General features: G+C 37.4%; 1 protein-coding gene across 2 annotated transcripts; it reads left to right on the top strand.

The window, feature by feature from the left end:
- Positions 1-291: 291 nt before the first annotated feature.
- LOC108672501 lies at positions 292-19890 on the top strand. 2 transcript variants are annotated; one of them, XM_047883670.1, is made up of 5 exons: positions 292-417; positions 14088-14656; positions 16924-17056; positions 17284-18039; positions 18309-19890. In XM_047883670.1, exons 2-5 carry the CDS (start codon positions 14097-14099, stop codon positions 18897-18899), a joined length of 2040 nt encoding a protein of 679 aa, XP_047739626.1. In that variant the 5' UTR covers positions 292-417; positions 14088-14096; the 3' UTR covers positions 18900-19890. The 2 variants fall into 2 exon arrangements, with proteins under 2 accessions (XP_047739626.1, XP_018015667.1); XM_018160178.2 differs by lacking the exon at positions 292-417 and adding an exon at positions 443-577 and having other exon boundaries at positions 14087-14656.
- Positions 19891-21924: the final 2034 nt, after the last annotated feature.

Here is a 21924-nt window from a genome sequence, read left to right as displayed (position 1 = left end):
GACATGACATAATATAATCGATTTCCACATTAGATTTTTCAAATGTTTTAAATTTTGGAAAATTTGATCAGTTGTACCCTGCATGTTTGGAGTGAGTTTAGACTTCTATGAAACACCATACAGTAACTTGTAAAGAATTGTAAACTATGTTAAGAAAAACAGGTTTACAAACTATTTAGGTACATAATGCAAAACGTTTGACATCCTTTCGATAAGTACCTGTCTTAAACATATTTTCTATATTAAATCCTGAAGATTTTTCTGTGATTGACTTTCGGCTTGAGATCTATAAGACTTTCACCTCCATTTTGATTTTCAGTGGAAGTAGCTGTACGTCATCAGTGCTGGTGTACTGTGCGAATAAAAACAAATTAAACAATTAGTAGTTCTCAAATCGTCAGATACTTCAAAAAACAAGTACGTTTTTTTGCTCTGTTTTTATTCAGTAATCTCTTAATCATGAGGAGACTTGTAAGTTGTAACTCCTTAGTCCTTATTATCATATGCTCTAACGGCCTAAGATTAGAACTTTAGAAGTTAGCGCTCAGACTGGTCACTGGAGTAGCTACTTACCTAGGTAAGTAGAAGTGCCTGTGGACCACTGGACCAGGTCTCATAGATGACAGTCTATCATAGTCATAGTGTAGGTATGTGCACAAAAAAAAATTTTCCTTTGATCGTAATGAAAATTACACCACTGGAAAGAGAAAAAATTTAGAAAAATATCATAAAAGTGAGCATGGTGGTTTTTTAGCAAATCCTTGGGCATTTAGCCCCAGCAGACTCCAGCAGGCACTCCGCAGCCTTGCAGGCAGTCCATGGTGGTTTTTTAGTCCCCCATGTTAGTAAGTCGCGAAAAAAATCGGTTTTCTGATGCCGACCGCCAAAAATGGATTTCAGATTCGTAATCTACACCCCAAAAAACATATGATTAAAAAAACACCCTTTTTTTTGGATGTAGTTAATCTGCAATAATACCCTATAGATGTAATGTACTATAAACAAAGGACAATAAGGTAGACAACACTTAAAGAATTTTGCACGTATTAAAAGGGTCGAAAGCCTTGAATTCAGTCGCAAGAGTTAAAATATATTGATATTTTTGCTTTCAAAATATACATTTTATTTCCTATGTATATTGATTATCGGCTGCCATCATAGTGGCAAAGCAGAGAGTTTTTTTAGACTCCTCAAGTTCATTTTTGAGTCCTATAAGTAGACCAGTAAAGTATCATGGATACCAGCATTATCTTACATAATAAATTGGTTTAAGTCTTGAGTAAATGAGGAAATTAGAAATGAACTTATTCTGAAAAATCTCTGGTTTGTCACTATGGCTGCCATTCTGCACTAGTATGGAATATATCTACTTGGCGAGCCGCGACTGAATTTTTCGAGCCGTGGTTTTATGGCTGTCTCTTATACACATCTAGATGTGTATAAGAGACAGCTCTANTTTATTAAAAAAAGCCCGCTTCACACACACGTAAGCGAGAAGCCAATTAGAAACAAAGCTATTTATTGACATCTAAAAAAATATTGAGATATAGCCATTAATTAATTACTATCAGTATATAAAAAATCTGATGATATTATTTAAAAATTTAATAGAACGATGTGATTCTCACAAGAAAAATACTTTCCAAAAATTTTTTTTGAGAGAACTCGATCGTTGAGTTGCATCCTCATATTTACTTTAAGTGCTGTCAATAATCTTCTAGCGTTGAAATGTCATTAGACAGTGGCTTTTTTTATTTTTATAACTTGAAATGTGCCATAGGTAATGTTTAAATAATTTCTGATGAATTTTAATAATACAAATCGGCTTTTCTTCAAGTATTTTTTAATTTTACTGAGTAATATCAGTTAAAACTTGTATAAACAATCGTGAAGTGCAATACAGCTCGCCATTGTACCTTTCAACATAAAATTAAGAAATTAAAAGCAAAAAGCAGTAAGTTTTACGAACAAATAAGTGTAACTGAGGTCATACTTATTATTAGCGAAAGTTTTCCTGTGCATACCAGTGTCTGTTTAAGGAAGAATGTTGCTTTTATTAATTTATAAATGATCTTGAAGATTAGAGTCTTTTCGCGTTCCGTAAGTAAGTTAGGACTTTTTTAGCACTCTAAGACTATTTTGTATTGAAAAACCGCTTGCACGACGACTGCTGTGAGCCAGGCAGTGTTATCTAGACTGTCAGCGTGGGAGGTTGTCTGCCGTGCGCGCGGGGGCTGTGAACAGCAAGCCGCCACTCCTCTAATTTAAGTTCGGCGTTCCCAAAACTCAAATTACCAAGGTAATTTAAAATTGATATGTAATTGCACCATGAAAGTGAGTGAAGTAGGTCGAAAAATGAAAAAGATATGAATTTTTTCCTATTTTCATTTCACCCCAAAAATGGACCAACTTCTGTCACTTTTTTGGAAAAACTATCATTTGTAGGTGTCCTATGAGCCAATTTTAAAGTTTTTAGTACCATTGGAAAACTCATGTTGTAGCTAGGTAGGCTAGGGTAAACGCGGTATATTCCGTCATCGTGGGTAATTCCATCACCTCTCTAGTTTTTCCTTTATATTAAGCTTTGTTTTAGTTCCATGCGTTCATTGATGGTTGAAATGGTGACGTCATACATTTGCGCGTTGAACTAATGCCAAAACACTAGGTCTTGGCCATCTAGCTGCAAAATATTGAGATTCAAAGAGAGACAATGCACGCTACCCAGTGAGATCATCGAAAAATGTGTCAAATTTGACAGTTGACCTTGCTCTACCAAATAGTGAATAGGGTAAATGCAGTATATTCCGACACATTAAGGACGCATCGAGAAATGAAAAACTATAAAAAAACGTATGCGTTACGTAAGTTCTGTTGCCTTCACATGACTCTCAAAACACTTCACTACGCGTCAGCAATGATGAAATGTCACAAAATGTTGCCATATTTATTAAAAAGCCTTTTACCATCAATGAACGCATGGAACTAAAACAAAGCTTGATATAAAGGAAAAGCTGGAGAGGTGACGGAATTACCTACGATGTCGGAATATACCGCGTTTACCCTAACTGTTTGTGTAGGAAGAATATTATGGTTTGAGACTTTTAAATACGTCTGTGAATATATTAGGAATCCTTTAAGTATACTTGTAATCGCTGATTTCAAGTAGTAAATAAATTAATAGATGATTAAGTTGAGAAATGGATTTAGACACATGAAAACCAATTCCGTCACAACTTGAATTGGACACACACAGATCGTTCCAAGCTGTGTACAAAAATTAAAATTTGCTTAATTAAAAGCTTAATAGTTGTTAATTAAAAGCGTAATTAAGTAGTGTTCAATATTCATTATATAGTGTTCTAATTCAAAGCCGTGTTGTATTCCAATACAGCTCACACAGCAAACGGAATTCGAACACGTGGATGACGGCATTACGTATCAGTAGAATTTGAAGCGCGGACGGAATACGCCTCACCACGTGATAAATATTGCCACACACAGTGACAGAATATAGGGATTTGGTAGGTTTGCATTCTAAAGGCTTTTACATAAATATGGCAACATTTTGTGACGTTTCATCGTTGCCGACGCGTACTACGGCGTTTTGAGAGTCGCCTAAAGCAAACAGAACTTGAGTAATGCATACGGTTATTTTTTTATAGTTTTTCATTTCTCGATGCGTCCTTAATGTGATGGAATATACTGCGTTTACCCTATCGATTCTAACTAGAATAAAACATTTTGGTTGAGACTTTGACTGCAGGTGGGTGGGGGAAATGGGTGCAACTGCTAGATATGAATGCTATAACTTAACTTAAAGGCAGAATTGGATGGAATAAATTTCAGTTTCATGGCCTTGGCACCATAATTGAGCTTAAAATATGACATTAAATAGAATACACAAATAAAGTTTACTAGTAATAATAATATTATTAACTTTTATTAATATTAATTCTTAACTAATTATAATAAATATTAGTGAATATTGATATTAATAATAATATTAAATATGATCATCGTCATGTCACGTCTCTTCCCGTCTTGTGCCTTGTCTCATCTCATCTCATCATCTCGTCTTGTGCCTTGTCTCATCTCGTCTCATGCCTCGTCACATCACGCCTTGTGCCTTGTCTCATCTCGTCTCATGCCTTGTCTCATCTCGTCTCATGCCTCATCTCATCTCGTCTCGTGCCTCATCTCGTCTCATGCCTCAGCTCATCTCATCTCATTCCTCGTCTCATCTCGTCTCGTGCCAGGTTTCATAAAGTGGCAAGAGTCGTTGGAATTTCAACGACTTTTTTGTAAAGTTAACGACCATTTTTTGGCCATTACAACGACTCCAAACCTGGATTAATTGTAAATATATATTTTTCAATGACAATGAATAATTTAATACACGATATTTTTAAAAAATTATACACTGACTGCTATCACTCGTGCATTTTTTTGGTTTCAGATGCCAGTCATGCCACCACTGGAAACAGAAATGTTCAAGGCAGCATCTGCCAATTATCAGTCACAAGTTTACAAAATTTTGGTTCAGTGAGTCTGTCGTATGTGTTCAAGCTTAGAAGAAAAATCCGACAGATGGCGCTGGTTGTTGACTTCTTTTCAAGTTGAAACTTGACAATAAAATTTTCTGTGTGCCTCTTTTGTAACCTTCATACCATTCGTACAAATGGAGGTAGTTTTCGCACAAAGGGCAAAATTAATCGCACAATTATAACCAATATCAACCGATCACAACGATATTCAGAGAAAAATTTAAACTATTACATTCATAACATGCTGACCGTACGTAGCAAGTAATAAATTTCTAGAATCTAGACCTCAAACTTGAAGGCTTTAAGTCGACGTTCTATTCGAAATTTATTCCTTCCCTATAGTTTATAGCTCTTCTCATATGAATGTCTAAAGATCAGCTATATAACTTGAGAATGCAGCGGTAATCGGAAAAAATATTGCTATCTTAACACATGCGAAAAAGCTTTAGTGAGTCCGTGTTCTTGAGTTTATTAAGATTTGCTAAGTAATTCGGAAGAATTTGTTGGCCACAGGAAATTCTTGCACGTATTGCTGTGTGACTTGTGATTGGAGTCGAAATTTTAAAATTTGTCACAAGCTAAACACACCGGAATAATTATTTCATTTCATGCTCAAAGTTTCATTGAAATATGATCAGTAGATGGGGATAAAATAGATCTGGTCACTGCAACCATGCCACGTAACCTGCTGCAAAAATGTTCGAAGTGTCATTTTGCTAGAAGGAAAGCACTAGCAAATGCTTTTAAATGATCAGTAAAAAGCTACGAAGTGCAATTTTTTTTAACCAGATAAGTAACGAGATCACGAAACCATGTTGACCAAACCAAATAAAGCAGCGCCAGCATTGGAATGACATGTGCAAGACGTGGGAATGCTAGCATCGCGGTATTGAGTCCCTTTTATTAAGGTCTGTGACTCGTGCCAAACGTTCGGTTCTACCAAACGCCCTGTGGTTCGGCTAAGACGTGTAAGTCAGAGACCAGACTGAGCTAGCGTCTTACAATTTTCTGTTTCCTATTGTGGAGTGAAACACAGTAGGAATTCTCATAATTGACTGGGTCAAGGTCCGAAGGCCAGATTGCGAATGGTATTACAGATATGCAAATGATTATGACAACTTGAGTTACTTGACGTTGCAATATCCTAGGTCGGTGCTAATAATATTAGTATGTAGCCAAATAATATTCAACAGAAAATCAACTGCAGTTGCTTATTGATAATGATGCTTAAGGCAATAAAATGGATAATAATGTTGAGTCAGAGTTATTGGGTAACTCTGCTAAAATTCGCTAGGCTAGCAACGTTCCTCAAAAATGAGTTACGGGAGTAACTGGAGGAAACATATATACAAGGTCGCTACAAAAGTATTGTTTTGATATACGATTGAACAGGAAAGTCATAAATAATTTTGTTCATTCATTATTAAAAATAAAGATTTAATTTTACTGTATATATCAAGTTCTGTTTACATGGAAAACATTTTCAAACATTTCTAACGCAACGATCGATTAATCCCTGTATTTAGTTTTCAAAGAATTTTCAACCAGTAGATCAAGGCAACATTTGCAATTTATTTCATCGCCATCATCGGAAGATGCAAACCCGTTCGATGAGACATGCTTAGCTTTGGATACGTGATTTTGAATTGGATATTCATTGTAACTTTAATTGTGCAAGAAGTGCTACTGGTTATGAAATTAAAATAAAAATTCTTAGTTTTGTTATAGTAACTGTTGCTGATAAGTTGATATCTGGTCAGTCTGGACCAGGACTGGACCCTAAACTAAAGTTAACTAAACTTCTTGACTAAAGAAAGCCCTTTTAATAGCCAAAGAAGTTGTCGTGGCTTGTTATACATTGCACAAGTTTCATTTGCCTATTCTGTGCTTCTTTTTAATTTCAAGTATTGCTGATTACTATAACATATTGGAATGTGCTGCATTGATGTCTCTTATTTTATTGTCAGGTGCAGCTGACAACGCTGAAAATGAATAAATTCGATGCAATCTGCATAGGATAAAGAGTTGAAAATGAAACAAAATTAATATCTTAGTTTTTGTATTTAAAAATGAGTTCACCATTCCGAGAAAGCTGTGCCCTCTGCATTTTAGGGATAGCTTGCGTTTGATTACGCGCAATATTTACGTATCACTATTAGAAGCGGACAGACGTCAGTGTTCATTCAGGAGTAAAGAAGGCACGGTACCTGGTGTGAAGAAATTAAACCATTAATGCATTATACGTGTGGTTTGTTGCATATTAACAATCCAATGTACAAAAACTCAAGGTTATCTACTAATCTTCTTATTAACGATGATTTTTTCATTGTTAACTGACCTGTGACCAAACTAGCTTAATAAGAAACCTACCAACCAACGAATGGAAAACCTACCAACCAACGAGTGGCATGTGGATTTTCAACGACCCGATGACCCCTGAGATACTATTACAACGACTCTTATGCCACACTATGAAACCTGGGTCTCGTGCCTCGTCTTGTGCCTTGTCTCGTCTCGTGCCCCATCTCATCTCGTCTCATGCCTCGTCTCATCTCGTCTTGTGTCTCATCTTGTCTTGTGCCTCGTCTCATCTCGTCTCGTGCCTCATCTCGTCTCGTTCCTTGCCTCATCTCGTCTTGTGCCTCATCTCGTCTTGTGCCTCATCTCGTCTTGTGCCTCATCTTGTCTCGTGCCTCATCTCGTCTCGTACCGGTACCTCGTCTCATCTCGTCTCGTGCCTCATCTCATCTCGTCTCGTGCCTCATCTCGTCTCGTGCCTCGTCTCATCTCGTCTTGTGCCTTGTCTCGTGTCTCGTCTCGTGTCTCATCTCATGCCTTGTCTCCTGTCTCGTCTCATGTTTTGTCTCGTGTCTCATCTCATGTCCAATCTCATTTCTTGTCTCACATCTCATCTCATGCTTGTCTCCTCGTCTCATGCTTGTCTCCTCGTCTCATGTCTCGTCTCACATCTCGTCTCATGCCTTGTATCATGTCCAATCTCACGTCTCGTCTCATGTCTCATCTCCTCGTCTCATGTCCAATCTCATGTCTTGTCTTGTGTCTCGTCTTGCGTCTCATCTCACATCTCGTCTCATGTCTCGTCTCGTAGCTTGTCTCATGCCTCATCTCATGTCCCCTCTCATGTCTTGTCTCGTGTCTCAGTCTCGGCAGTAGTTCAGGACCAGCGTAGCTCACTGGCTCATGACTGAACTGAACGTAAACTGTGCAACAGGACAAGGTAGAAAAACGGTCAGAATGGCTGCAGAGCTCTGAAATTTTGAGAGCATGCTCTAAAAACTATAATCTTGATTTGAAATTATCTTTCATTAATTTCAAAATATGATATCAATGTTTATTTCTATCACAAATGTTACCCCTTGCACACCCCAGCTAAGCAGGTACTTGATAGACATTTCTTGAAAAAAAATGGTGTAGTCATAGTTCAAGTTTTTTTAGTTCATTTCTAAACACAAGTCAATCAAATTAAGCAAACATTTGGGTGTAACTTTCAAAATTAAATACGTTACTTATGCGCGCCGATGCGAAAAGTGGCTGTCCGCCATTTTGCCCGCATTATTTACATTTGTGCGTACTTTGTGCACATACTTACATAGTGTGGCTGCTACTGTGGCACAAGACACAAGAGTCGTAAAATTCATCTCAGTCCTTCGTAAATAGGTTTCTTCAGTACTAGTTCAATAAATTAGCAATGAAAACGCTAGGTAGGCCTAGTCATTAATAATGAGATAACATTTAGGTCTATAGAGTTGCATTGAATTCTTTATAGTATACATTGAATTCTGCATATTCTAAGACTCTGTAGAGTCTGAAACATAAAGAAAAACATTAATAGGTGTGTCAAACATAAAATATGTTATATTCCTATGGCCACTGTGCAGAGAGTGGATGAATATTGCAAGATCTTTGGCGACACTTCAGTAGCAAAATTTTCGCCTTCAGAAGATCTTGTTGACACATTTAGATTGAAATTCTTGCATTTAATATATTTTGTCAGTCTTCAGCCAACTATTTAGAAAAAAGCAGGGTTGGCAATGATTAAATCAAAATGATTAAATCAAGTGATTAAATCACTTGATTTTTCTATAAAAATCATGATTTTTTTATTTTTTCAATTTATTTGATTTATTTGATTTTTTCATATATTTAAATATATTGAGTGGCAGACTTTAATTTATATTGAGGTATTGTTATTCATGGTTTAGTATAAATTTAGTAAAAAAATGGCATCATTTTGAAAAAAAAGTGGTCAAAGTTACCCCATTTTACGGTATACAATTTAAATGTGTTGGCTAGCATATACAGGGTGGGGCAGAACTGATTGAACAGTTTTGAGGCAAAATAAAAGAGTAATGGAGGTACATAAAGAAGAAAGGTTATTTTCCCAAGATTAGCATAACATACCATTTAAAATACTTATGTTTTGAAAACAATATCAGGAATATGGTGTCCGTTAGCTGCATCACACTGTTGGAGTCATTTTTGGAAGTTTTCTACAGCACGTTCACACATATGGCAAGGTATGGCCATAATCTCTGCTGCAATAATCTCCCCTTAGCTGTGGTAGTGTGTGAGGGTGACTTCTGAACACGTTTCTTTTAGATGTCCCCAAGCAAAGAAATCGCAAATGCTCAAATCAGGTGACCTCGCAGGCCACTGTAAATCACCCCTCAGAGACACCAGACCTCCGGGAAACATGCGTTTCAAAACATGGAGTGACATTTGGGCTGTGTGAGCTGTAGCCTTATCCTGCTGGAACCACACGTCTCCCAATGCTTCATTTTCAACAATGTTTTCCATCCTGGGCTGCAAGAAATTTTGCAACATTGCAGCATAGTGATCGGAAATCACTGTCATGGTTACTCTCTCTTCTGAGAACGACTCCAACAGTGTGTTGCTGCTAACGGCCCCCATCTTCCAGATATTGTTTTCGAGACATAAGAATTCTAAATGGTATGTTATGCTAACCTCTAGGAAAATAAACTTTCTTCTTTATGTACCTCCATTACTCTTCTATTTTACCTCAGAACTGCTCAATCGGTTCTGCCCCACACTGTATATTGAAAGGTTGAGATTGTACTGACCTTTTAGGCAATTAGAAAGATTTTCCACCCTAATATGAGTATTCTAATTCAAATATTTAATTTTAATCTTTTAATATGTTAATTTATAACTAGATACAAAACAATTACAATTATAAGACTATATATAAAATAATTTAATGCAGTGAATGGATATAAAATATTTGAATTGTGCACATGTTTATTTCAAACAGTGTTAGCTTTTCTCATACATAACATTAGTCTCGTTTCAAGTCGTATGAGGTTTGTTTGGTTATCGTTCAGTTTATGTTTAGTATTGGTTTATTGGTCTGAATTAAATGGGAACACTGTAGTCAGTCACTCAGTCACTACTAGTCGGTGTGTATAGAGGGTAGAGTCTGGTAGATTTATAGGACATAAAACTAGTAGATTAGATCTACTGACAGTGCTGTGCACTGTGCTATCAGCTATCTATCTGTTATGTGACTCTTCAATGTTTAGAAGATCTGCATTCCTGAAGTTTTTTTTTGTATATTGAAGCCAGTTAAATGGTCAATATTTAGCTCATTACCTTGCTCCATACAAAACGTTACAAAGCTAATGAATAGACTTATCAATAATTGTTTACCCAAAAATCCCTAAGTGGTAAACACCATCTTGGCCTGTTGGCCATTATTGAAGGCAATAAGTGCCCTTGTTAGCCCGTAATTATGATCTATATACTGTTATTGCTAGTAGGCTAATTGCAACATAAAAAAATAACACTTCAAAAAAGACAAAAAAGTTGAAAAATATCAAATAAATCAAAAAAAATGTGAAAAAATAAGAAAAAATCATTGATTTTTGATTTTTTGATATTTTAAAAAAATAAAATGAAAAAATCACCAACCCTGGAAAAAGTAAGGTTTCCAGTACATTGGATGGATCAGGATGCAGTGAAGCTTGTTTAGTTGTCCGGAAATCAGTTGCGATGAGTTCCCGCCAAAAAAATGTAAACAACTTTACGTTTGTGTAGTTGCGGTCACATTAGAGTGGTCCAACTGCATTATCACATGTTCAGCTGACACTTGCTGTACAATCGGGGTTCGGACTGTTTTTAGGGTAAAATTAGTTATTTGGGGCATGCAACATGTGCATGCAACCTTGTAAATAAGTTCGTGGCTTGTAAATAGTTTCTCATTACTCAGCGTAAATGGCTATTCATTAAAATTTTCCCAGGGACACATCTTGAAAATGGTTGGCAATGCTTTGGGCTTAAAAACCTATATATTGGCAATGCTGCTTCCACTCTCTGCACCCTGGTCCTATGGTAATTTTAACGTAGCCTAATTTCCAAGCCGGTCAATATTACCCCATCACGGCTGACATTAGGTGGTCTAAGTTCCCCCATTAGGGGGCAGTGCCCCCCATTTGCAAGCTAGGACACTTTCCTCAAATTTGTCATTTGCATATGTAACTAGAATAGTTCTACTATAATGCACCAAAACCTGGAGTTATTTGGAGTTTTTTTACCAAAAAATATAATTGATTTTACCACCCAGTGTAAGTAAGATACCCCAAGAGCTGAGGTAACAAAGATCATCACTTTTTTTTAAATTACATCAAAACTATGAGAGGCAGAAGCCTGCAATTTATGGTAAGTGAACCTAGAGTATAAACCTGTATTTTGCATGTTTCAATTTAAGTTCAATTAAGCTAGTAAAAAATGGAATCATTTAAAAAAAAAGTAGTCTAAGTTACCCCCTTTTACGGTAGTATATCCTTTACTCTCCACGTGATGCAACAAATAGTGGCAAAGCAGACAGTTTTTTAGACTCTCCTTCACACATAGTGACAAAGGAGAACGTCTTTTTATTTCGGGGTCAACAAAGGTTTTCTGAACAAGAATCAAGGCTATGATCTTTCGCAAATATTTTGGAACGCTAATTTCAAATGGCAATTGTGCAACAACATTATATGAAATAGATAATCTTATCACTTTCAACTTTTTGTCAGACCTGACATTTTGTCGTATTACTGATGTTCGGAGGGCTGATGCACGCCAACTAATCTTTATCGAATGCGGCTTGAGAGAGTTTTAACACCTAGATACTCACCCGACCCGATCAGAGCAGGATGTGCACTGAGATTAAATTGCTTACACACCATCAGCAGAGCTGCAGCTAATCCTGTGGACAAGACATGCTGCGCACGTACACGTTTGCTTGCTCTAGCTTTGAAGGCTGTAGAATCAGTTTAATTCCAAACAATTCTGAACAAGATTTTCAACCTGCTTCTCTAAACGACAGAAAAATAACACCATTTCTCGCTCCAAGAACCAATGGAAAAAGCTATCTGATAGAAAATTTCTTACCCTTTATGATGAGCTAAGAATGTTGATGTTTTTCATAACTGTTATCGATAATTTTACGAAAACGTCAACATTTTTAGGTAATAGTTTGCCACTTGAGGCCTGAGCGAGCTTATTTTTGGATCTCTTGCTGTGTGGAGCTTCTGCATGACTGTGTAGAGATGCAAACAGCTTTCGAAAATGTTGTTTCAGAATTTTATTCACGGATTAATTTGAACATTATATACATTGATTCAGCATAGAAACATACTCCAAGAGTTGCTTAGGCATTCATTATAGCATTATCTATAATAATAGGTTAGTTGAAACTTTTAGTCGCTTGCTGGTAGCCTTGTCGCAAGAGAATCAAATAAGAATCCGATAATAAATATTCTCTATCCAAAAATATGCTGTTGAGCAAATTTGTTTTTTCAGCATATTATATGATAATGATTATGGGTAAACCGATTCATCACACACTATCATCATAATTATCATATATTTACCATAATTTTTACGCACAAGTCTCATTATTCCTTTGTTCACAAATGCTCGATTTTTATCATATTCGCTCATCCTCCATTGTTCACGCATTCTTGCAGTGCCCCTAATTAACATATTCCCCATTATTCCTTTACTCTCACATTCTCTGTTACCTGACACACGGTCCCCGCTATTCCCTTACTCAAATATTCTCTGTTATTCCTTTACCAGCATACCTTAAAATGGGGTAACTTTGAACACTTTTTTTTTCAAAATGATGCCATTTTTTTACTAGATAAGTTAAACTTAAATTGAAACATGCAAAATACAGGTCTATACTCTAGCTTTACTCACCATAAATTGCTGGCTCCTGCCTCTCATAGTTTTGATGTAATTTAAAAAAGAGTGATAGTCTCTGTTACCCCAGCTCTTTAGGTTTCTTTGACCGGGTGGTAAAATCAATTTTATTTTTTGTTAAAATAACTCCAAATAACTCCATATTTTGGTGCATTGTAGTAGAACTCATCTAGTTACATATGCAAATGACAAATTTGAGGAAAGTGTCATAGTTTGCAAATGGGAGGCACCGCCCCCCAATGGGTGAAATATGACCACCTAATGGCAGCCGTGATGGGGTAACATTGACCGGCTTGGAAATTAAGTTAAAATTACCATATATAAGACTCTGTAGAGTCTGAAACATAAAGAAAAAAACATTAATAGGTGTATCAAACATAGAATATGTTATATAGGTACCAATGGAAATTTTAACTTAATTTTCAAGCCCCATTGGGGGGTGGTGCCCCCCATTTGCAAACTATGACACTTTCCTAAAATTTGTCTTTTGCATATGTAACTAGAAGAGTTCTACTACAATGCATCAAAACCTGGAGTTATTTTACCAAAAAATAAAAGAAATTGGAGGGGGTACTCCGACAGGCTTTAAATAATAGCTCTTTTTCATGGGTCACATTATTAATTTTTTAACCTATTAGATAATCGTAATGATATGGAGAAAATTTCTTCTTAATAAAGTTCTAGATTTCTTACTTTCACCAAATTTCCATATCAAGAGAAATTATCTACAGTATTATTGCTGGATAATTAAAATCATATTAAATATTTTAAGTTTTTTGTCTGTTGTATTTGCGCTAAACTGCTCAGCATGTAATCAATGGATGGAATTTGGCTGACACCTGCACGAGAGAATTTATTTAGACTAATTTTTATTTCATTTAGATTATCATTATTAAAAATTATTATTATTAAATATTTTTGTGATGGGATTCACTGAAAAACTCTTAAACTAAATTGCATTTCTGATGTTATTTTTTTAACTAACTCAAAAGTTCACAAAATGTGTTTGAAAAAAAAAAAACTATTATAAAGTCATAAAAGAAGCTTCCTCCTATAGGTATTCTACAACAAACTTATGGCCTGGCTATATTTTCTTATCTTATCCTCATTGGTACCTATCTCCCAGTTTCCGTATTATTAGCCACCACCAAATACAAATTGACCTTTTTGCTGATCATCCAAGAAGTATATATATGAACTTAATTATGAGCCATAGTCTTTTAAAATAGGGAAATATGTGAAATTCATGAAAATTATGTTCTTAGAATGTTTCATGTTTTATTATTAAATGGTAATTGTCTTTTCCTGTCCAGGGCTGCAACAATGACGAAGCCTCGTGGAGAAGAGGAGGAGGATGCCTCTTGTGAATCAACTCGTGGTAAAGAAAGCAAATTCGTCGCTGAGCGTTCTGATTCAGGTATGGATGGCAATAAAAATACAAGTGGCAGTGGCAGCGGCAATGCTAATAGCAGTAGTGAAAGCCTAGCTAATGATTCAGGAAAAAATGACGCAAATCGCAATCGGGCTGGGGGTCGAGGCCGCTACAGAGTTCCCAGCAATTTTTGTCGTGATTACATCTTTTACTCGTGCAAGCGCAGAGGCTGCAAATTTATTCACCCGGAAGTTGACTCAGCTGAGTACAAGGAAGCAAGAGCTAGCCGCCCTGAGCTTGCCCATAGGGAGCGCGAGCGCAGCCGCAGCCCTTTGCCCGAGATGGAGAGTAGTGGCCCGCCAACAGTTTGCCGCGACTTCCTGCGCAACATGTGCTATCGTGGCAAAGACTGCCGCTATAATCATCCCTCCGATGGCGAAAAGGAGGACCTGCCATGGCCACAGCTCTGCATTGATTACCGCTCTGGCAACTGCAAGCGCTATGACTGCAGGTCAGTTACTCATGCTGCTCTCTCACTTCTGCTGCTGTGCCCAGCAGTGCACTGCTGCTTTTCCCGTCAATTTAGCACTAAAGCACAGGGGAAGTCATGCTCATGGGTTTCCATCATTAGTTTCTCATGGTGAACAGGTGTCCTTCCATGCCATGCTAGTACATCTGTCATTTTGATAATCTGTGCAAAAAGCAAATTGATTTACCTGTGTGAAATGGGTTTAGATTCGAGAACATTAAAGGAAAGCTTATGTGAAAAGCACTTTTATTCAAAATTAACAAACTTTTATTCTCATTTCTAATTTGCAGTGCAACAAAAGTGAAATTTTAATACAAACATAATTTCTGCAAAAGATGGCCTTTTCTGGAACTCATATTGTGTGCAATGCTCCTAAATGCCATCATGTATGAGCCATCACTCCTCTATTCAATCGGAAAACAGGAAATTTTACATGTAATACGTCATCAATTTCATTTTGGATGGTAATTTACTTGAGAAACCTCTACCAAAAGCTGAAAATTAGCATAGATAGTTATAAGCAAAGAAATTATGCCAAGGCATTATACTTTCAGCCATGTGCTTGAATTGGTATATGCTTAGTTTTTCAGCCAAAGCGTTTAATGAATTGCGAGCAGCTGCTGGGTATTAATGAATGCTGACTAATGAAGCTGCCTAAGTATAAGTGGAATCATTTCTTGGTACAATTCAAGCAAATCTCCCAAGATTTATTTCACATTGAATTGCTTTTGCAATTGCTTCTGAAATATTTCATTGCAGAAAATTTAGGGTTGCAGGTGCCTACTACTACTATTGCAATACTTCAGTGAATCACGACGCGCAGGCTCAGCTAGCTGCAAGACTGGCTAGACTGCACTATGGCATATTCCTGCATGCAAAAGCAACTCGAACATATAGTGCTAACTTTCTTGGCAGCATGGCAGTCTGCTATTTTAATTTAAAAAGTGATACCTTGTGCTGGCATTGCAAAATTTTAGAGGATTTTTTATTCATTTATTTCTCATCAATCTAATTGGTAAAAATCTTGGTATCTCCATGTAAAATACCTAAAGATCATGCATTCTTCTGGCTTTATTTATGGCTGAATTGGATAATTGCTTGCAATGTAATGGAAGAAGATAATATTTTGTCCAAGAAACTGAACGAATCAGAACATGAATACCTGTATCAGATGTGTTCTCAAAATTAAAAAAAAAATAAATAGACAATTCTGCATGACTTAAATTGAAATGTGCTTTCAAACCAAATACTGCCCATTTGTCAGAAATGCTGAGAGGAAGAATGCATTACAAATTTTAACATGTGTCTCTGTGTGGGATAAGTTGAAATGCAGTCTAACCTCATGACTAAGAAGCAATTGATGAATACCTATATTATGACAGTCATCCTAGAGTCCTCTTATGAAGGACTCAAATCAAATAGGTATATACCAATGTGGCTACGGCTGCGTCTGTATTGTGCATATTAGCGCTTCTGATGAAATTCAATTTATTTGAGAGATGCTGAAAATGAATATATCTTTCTTTCAGATTACCACTGATCTACAACCCTGTAGATGTCTTTCAACCATTCTTATGGAGTTTATTCCACAGTGAACTTCTTAATACCTACCTCAGTTTCATTTAATATTCTATGATCAACACTAGAGACAAAAATTTATTCCTTATCACATATCTTACTTCATTTGATTTTACCTAATTTTTTCTTTATCTAAGTGTCTCTGATATGTATTAAAATTCATACATTGTCTCCTGATTTGATGCTGGCATTGTAATTATTTCTTCATGTGAAAGTTGTCTTTAACCTGTGTGTAAATAAACCTATTTTATTTAATCATTATTATAGTATTACAAGATTTCTTTTGTGTTGAAAATACTATGTGGTATTGACAAGAATATTGCTTGCTCTGACCCCTGGACAGATATTAAAAATTGGTGGGAAACTTGAGTCAGGAGATACAGCAACACTCACGTGCCACATTCGTTAGCATTGATACACTATCTTTGTTTCAATTTAGTAGTTGTTGATAATATTTTTACTGCTATTTAGCTTTTAAAATGCCTGAACCTGCATAAATATGTAACAGTAGGAATACAAATAGAATATTATATTCTCAAGCATTTACTATGCTTACCATGAATTCATTTTTTCTGCGATTAAGAAAAATGTTGACTTACAATTTATATTGAATTTATACAATCCTTGAACGTCTGCAGCAAGCTTGATCTTCAGACCAGTTTCTGTGCCAGGTTTCTTCACTTCACTACTGACGATGAGGAATACTTCCTGAGGACTGGCACTGTTCGCCGTGAGCTATGGCAGCATTTTATAAGCATCACTTTGAAGGACTCCAAGCTGCTCAAGAGCAGACCTGTGTGCAAGGTAATCTCGATGCCTCCGATAACCATCATTGGGTTATCAACTTGAATTCCATGTCACATGCCACAAGACACGATTTCTCACTTTGCCAGACTCCAAGTTTGTGGTTAATTATACCCCGACTTTCTATTCTATTTGATAATCATTGAAATATCTCGCTGTATCCACTCACTGTCGCATGCTCCTGATATTTTTGACGAGCGTAACCGGTAATACACTTCGTTTTACAGCTGTTCATGCAGAGCGGCGAATGTTCTATGGACGTGTGCCGATACCGGCATGTGTCGCAGCGCGAATACGAAGAGGAAATGTTCCACGTGATCTGTCAAATGGTGTTTGAGAAATGTCGGCGCACGAATCCCGAAATTCCTCCACCCTCAGCCAGTCTTCCGCCGCCGTTGGATGCTGACATTCCGCCTCGTCCGGCTCCGTTCCATGACTATGAGCACGAGCCTGGCCGGCGTGACTATGATTGGCAGCAGCCTGCACCGCCACGTGATCCGTATGGCTTCCCTAAGTCTTTGCCTGATGTCATGCCGCGGGAAGTTGACCAATTGACTAGGGAAAACATGGACTTGCGGCGCATAATTAGCGAAGACAGCGCGCGTTTCAAAACCGACATTGACCGACTTAACATGGATAATGCCAAACTCCAGGAGCAACTGAACTACATGAAGTCGAGTGGTTCAGGCCTGCCTCCGCAGATGTCCATGCTGCAGCAGGAGCACGCTGAGCTCAGTGCTAAAGTTAAGAGCATCAGCGACTGGAATGTTGAATTGCAGGCAAAATTTAGCACTGCGCGCCGCGAGTGCGATGAAATGCGAGATTCTGTGAAGGTTCTGAACCTGGAGCTCGCCACCGTCAATGAGGAGAAAATAAAACTCAAGCGCAAGTCTGACGAACTCGAAGCTAAGCTGCAAGTGGCACAGGCTGGGAAGGAAGAAGCCAACTTGGCTGTCGAGAAAAAAGAATACCTCGAGTCCAAGGTATGATTTCGGATATATTTTCTGGAAGGTTTGTGCCAAGATTTGTTTATGCTTTTGCTTTCGATTTATGAGCTCTATGACCTTGTTGATGCTTGTTAACAATAATTAATAAAGTATGTATTTAGAAACCTCTCGCAGTTTTTCTATTTGTTTAATTGTTAATCCTTGGCCTTGTATAGCTTACACTCTATTGCCCTGCCAATAATTAGCTTCAGCGTACCAACTGAACTACGTACATATTGAACCGTGTTCTTCTATTTTCTTTGCAGTTGCGGCAATACTACGAGGCTATGAAGCGATGCGAGGCTGAGTTTGTGTCGGTGCTTGAGAAGAATTTCCACATCAGCACTCCAAATGTGATGTCATATTTCCCTTCCTGGGGCTACCTAATGTCTTTTGTCACGGACATCGTGTCGCAGATCAACAGCACCGTCAGTACTCCTTCTGCATCAATAACCAGCGGAGTTACTTCAAGTTACGCGTACGGAGGTTATAGTTTACCTCCTCCTTCAGTTTCAAGCTCTGCGCCGTACGGGAACTACCCGCCTACAGATTTCAATAACGCATCGGCTGGTAATACTGCATCCTTCTCGGCTCCTCCATCTCAAGCAGCAAGCGCTTACAGCAACAACTCAAACTCCGGTTACGGCAACAACAGCAATGCTTACGGTTACGGCACAAGTTACGACGGTTCCTATGGAAATCTTGGGAATTACAACACCACGACGAGCGGCCCTCCGCCTGCCTCCGGTGTGACTTCTGGCGCTGCAGACGCTCGCAAGGTGGGCGTCAAAAAAGACAATCACCTCGCTCCTCCGCCCTGGAAAAACGACAACATCAAGCGAGACAGACACATGTAATTTAACATAGTTTTTAGATGCAAGTATAATTTAGCTCTTAGTAAGTTGTAGTTTCGAGATTAAATTAGATGCAATATGTTCTCTAATGCCAGGTGCACGCGGTCTCATTGACTAGGTTTAGTTATAGCAATAATTTGTTGCTTTTTTCGTACTTCAAGTCTACTTCCATGTAAAGCATTTCACTCGGCATGTTCGAACTGTAAAAAAACTGGGCCGAAATTGAAGCTAATCTGCTGTATTACGATTGGAGTTAAATTTATTTCAAAGGGTTAACTTTGTCCGTTGAAATTTGCAGTTCGTGTAGATAAAATGGTTGGGCATTCCATTTCACATTAATAAATGACATCGATTGTGCGAAATTCGTGCTGTGCTGCATTGTTCTGAATTGACATGTTCTATGATGCCGGGTGGAATGATTTTACTCGACGAGTCCCCTCAGTTACTTCTTGTTTCAGAATCTGCTTTACGCATAAAAGTCACCTGCCTTGATTACAGCTGCTTGGTTGTTCCTATGGTCATGTGAGGCAACGGTATTCCCAATGGATAAACTGTTCGATTTTTCTCTTGATATTCGACACTCCCGTTTTGATTATTGATGAAATGTGAAGTAAATGAGCATGAGGTTCTGAGCTTTTTATGGCTAACATTTTCTTTTTAGTGTGACGAAGTTAATTTTCTCCAATTCTGCCGCGTTTGTCGATGTAACTCTGTTTACTTTTATCTATTAAAGCTTATTGATTACAAATAATATTAATTTATTTATTAACAATTTGGGACGTTCACGGAAATGAACACTCTGGGCATCTGTACAATATTACCAGAGAGAGTTTCTCAAAAGGTCAGAGCGACACTGTTGCGAACAGTAAATTCCAAGTTATTGGTACGTATCGTGTCCTGAAAAGGTTTATTAAATTAATTTATAGTATCGCTCTAGATTATTATAATTTGGTGACGTCGCATGTTTTTTTCCATAATAAATATTCGTAAACTCTAGGAAATTTTTTTTTCTTCGACGACGTTTCACCTTCGATTATAGATTTTTACCTTCGTTACAGAATCTTATTAATACATACGCCATTTTTTGAAGTAAATGCATGGAAATTTCCTACGCTTCTAAATAAACAGAAATTGTTGCAAACTACTTCCGTTTTTAAATGATGATTCTTCAAAAAATTCGTGTTTCATTGCCTCGCTATCTCTGGATTTGTGTTTCTTTGGCTAGCGCTAACTGTATCTTTGCTGAAATCTGCATTAGAGAGACAGACACCGTCAGTACTCTTGAAACAAAGTTGCTGGTGTCTGTCTTGAAGACTTGAAAGTTGCTGGTCCTGGCACATCGTCAACATTCCGCTGACATGGCAAAGATATAAGTTTGTTCCCTCAAAACCTTGTTTGTTGCTAGCGAAGGGTGTGAGTCATCAGTGTAATCTGGACGGCTGAAGTGCTGATGACATTGAGAGCGTTTCACCGTTTTTCATCATACACATTCATATCAGAAACGTTCAGTTCGGTCAGTCCGGCTGATGTAACGTTACAAGCCACTTCCTCTGAAACTTCAGGCTAACTTCTTGTGGTGATAGGCTAGAGATAGAATTGTATCTCAACTGTCTCAAGGAGTAGAGTTGAAATATAGTAATGATTATTTGCGCTAATACACAATGTAGGGTAATGCCATATTGATTTGCTGTAGGTTATTTGTTCACCTATTGAAAATTGAGAAGAAGAAGCAAGTGTAGCCTTCTGCATCCAACCGGCCAAGCAATGAGAGCCACTCTTAGAAATCCCCTTGCTAGTCTGAACTACTCTGAATGTAAAGGCTGGTAATGGTAAGCTACCTAACTAGACTTGCTAACTTCATAATCTGTCGCCAAAGTAAATGGGCAGAAAACGAGGTGCATCAAAAATCATCAAATTCATGTGTGTTTTACGTTACTCAGCATAAATTAATTTTTTATTTGCGAGGACTCCTTTGCTGTCAATTCGTCTTCACAAATAAGGATAATAATTAAAGAAGGGGAATATTTGGGACCTATTTGTCGATAGTTACTCATATTAACACCTTATCCATGGCATTATCGTCCAAATTAAGCCTCATTACTCGTAAGTTTAGGAATTTACGGCCTGGCTGGCCAAACTGTCGTGCCTAGTCGTGCAGGTGCAAATTTTCACTGTGAAGGAGTGGACACTAGACTTTCCCACGGATACATCAGATTGGGGCGGGAAGCTCACAATGACGTCAGATTGTATTGTCTGCCAACTACATAGAAGATCTTACGATATTTTAGTCGCTTACGAAAGCCAGCCGTTGAAGCTTACTTACATTTGGAAAGATCTGTCATGTCAAATTATTTTTCGTCTTGTGAACTTCTTCAGTATGCAGCATGATGGCCGCCATTACCGCGAGCTTTGTTTTGATTTCAGTTAGCAACAGCTTGACCTTCAATTGACATTCAATACCTCCACAGGCTCCAGTTGATGCTCGTCTAAAAAATCCTCATGCCTCCGACTCTCGATCTGCTCCAGGAGGAAGGAAATTTACGTTGATTCCTTCAATTTACGAGTGAATAACTTGTACTTGTGATATTATTTCTAAAATTATACTATTTAGATTCCTTTGCAATTTTAAAGCGCGGGATTCGTTGACGATATACTATTTTATGTAGTGGCTTTTCGATGGCCATTTGCGTTTAAAATTCAATTCAATAATTCATCAGTTCATATAATACTTCAAATTGTTATATCAACAGTTATTTATTGCAAATTTATTGAAATTATTTATTTATTTTATATGTCGGTATTGCATTTCTCAGTCACTCAGTGATCACGTCAATCACTCGATAGCTCGAATTTTCTCACTTTATCATGATCATTTAACGCATACATGCTGATAGCAAGCGATTATAAGGTGATGATGACGATGTTGCGTAGTTTGTTCGCTGACACTCACTATAAAATAGATAAAAGATAAAATCAGAATGATTTGAGCAGGCCACTTGTGCAATCTTTGCTCCATCAGTCTCGCCAA

This window comes from Hyalella azteca, unplaced genomic scaffold (assembly GCF_000764305.2).
Source record: "Hyalella azteca isolate HAZT.00-mixed unplaced genomic scaffold, Hazt_2.0.2 contig13457, whole genome shotgun sequence".
Taxonomy (NCBI): domain Eukaryota; kingdom Metazoa; phylum Arthropoda; class Malacostraca; order Amphipoda; family Hyalellidae; genus Hyalella; species Hyalella azteca.
This window is presented reverse-complemented; position numbering and strand designations above follow the sequence as displayed.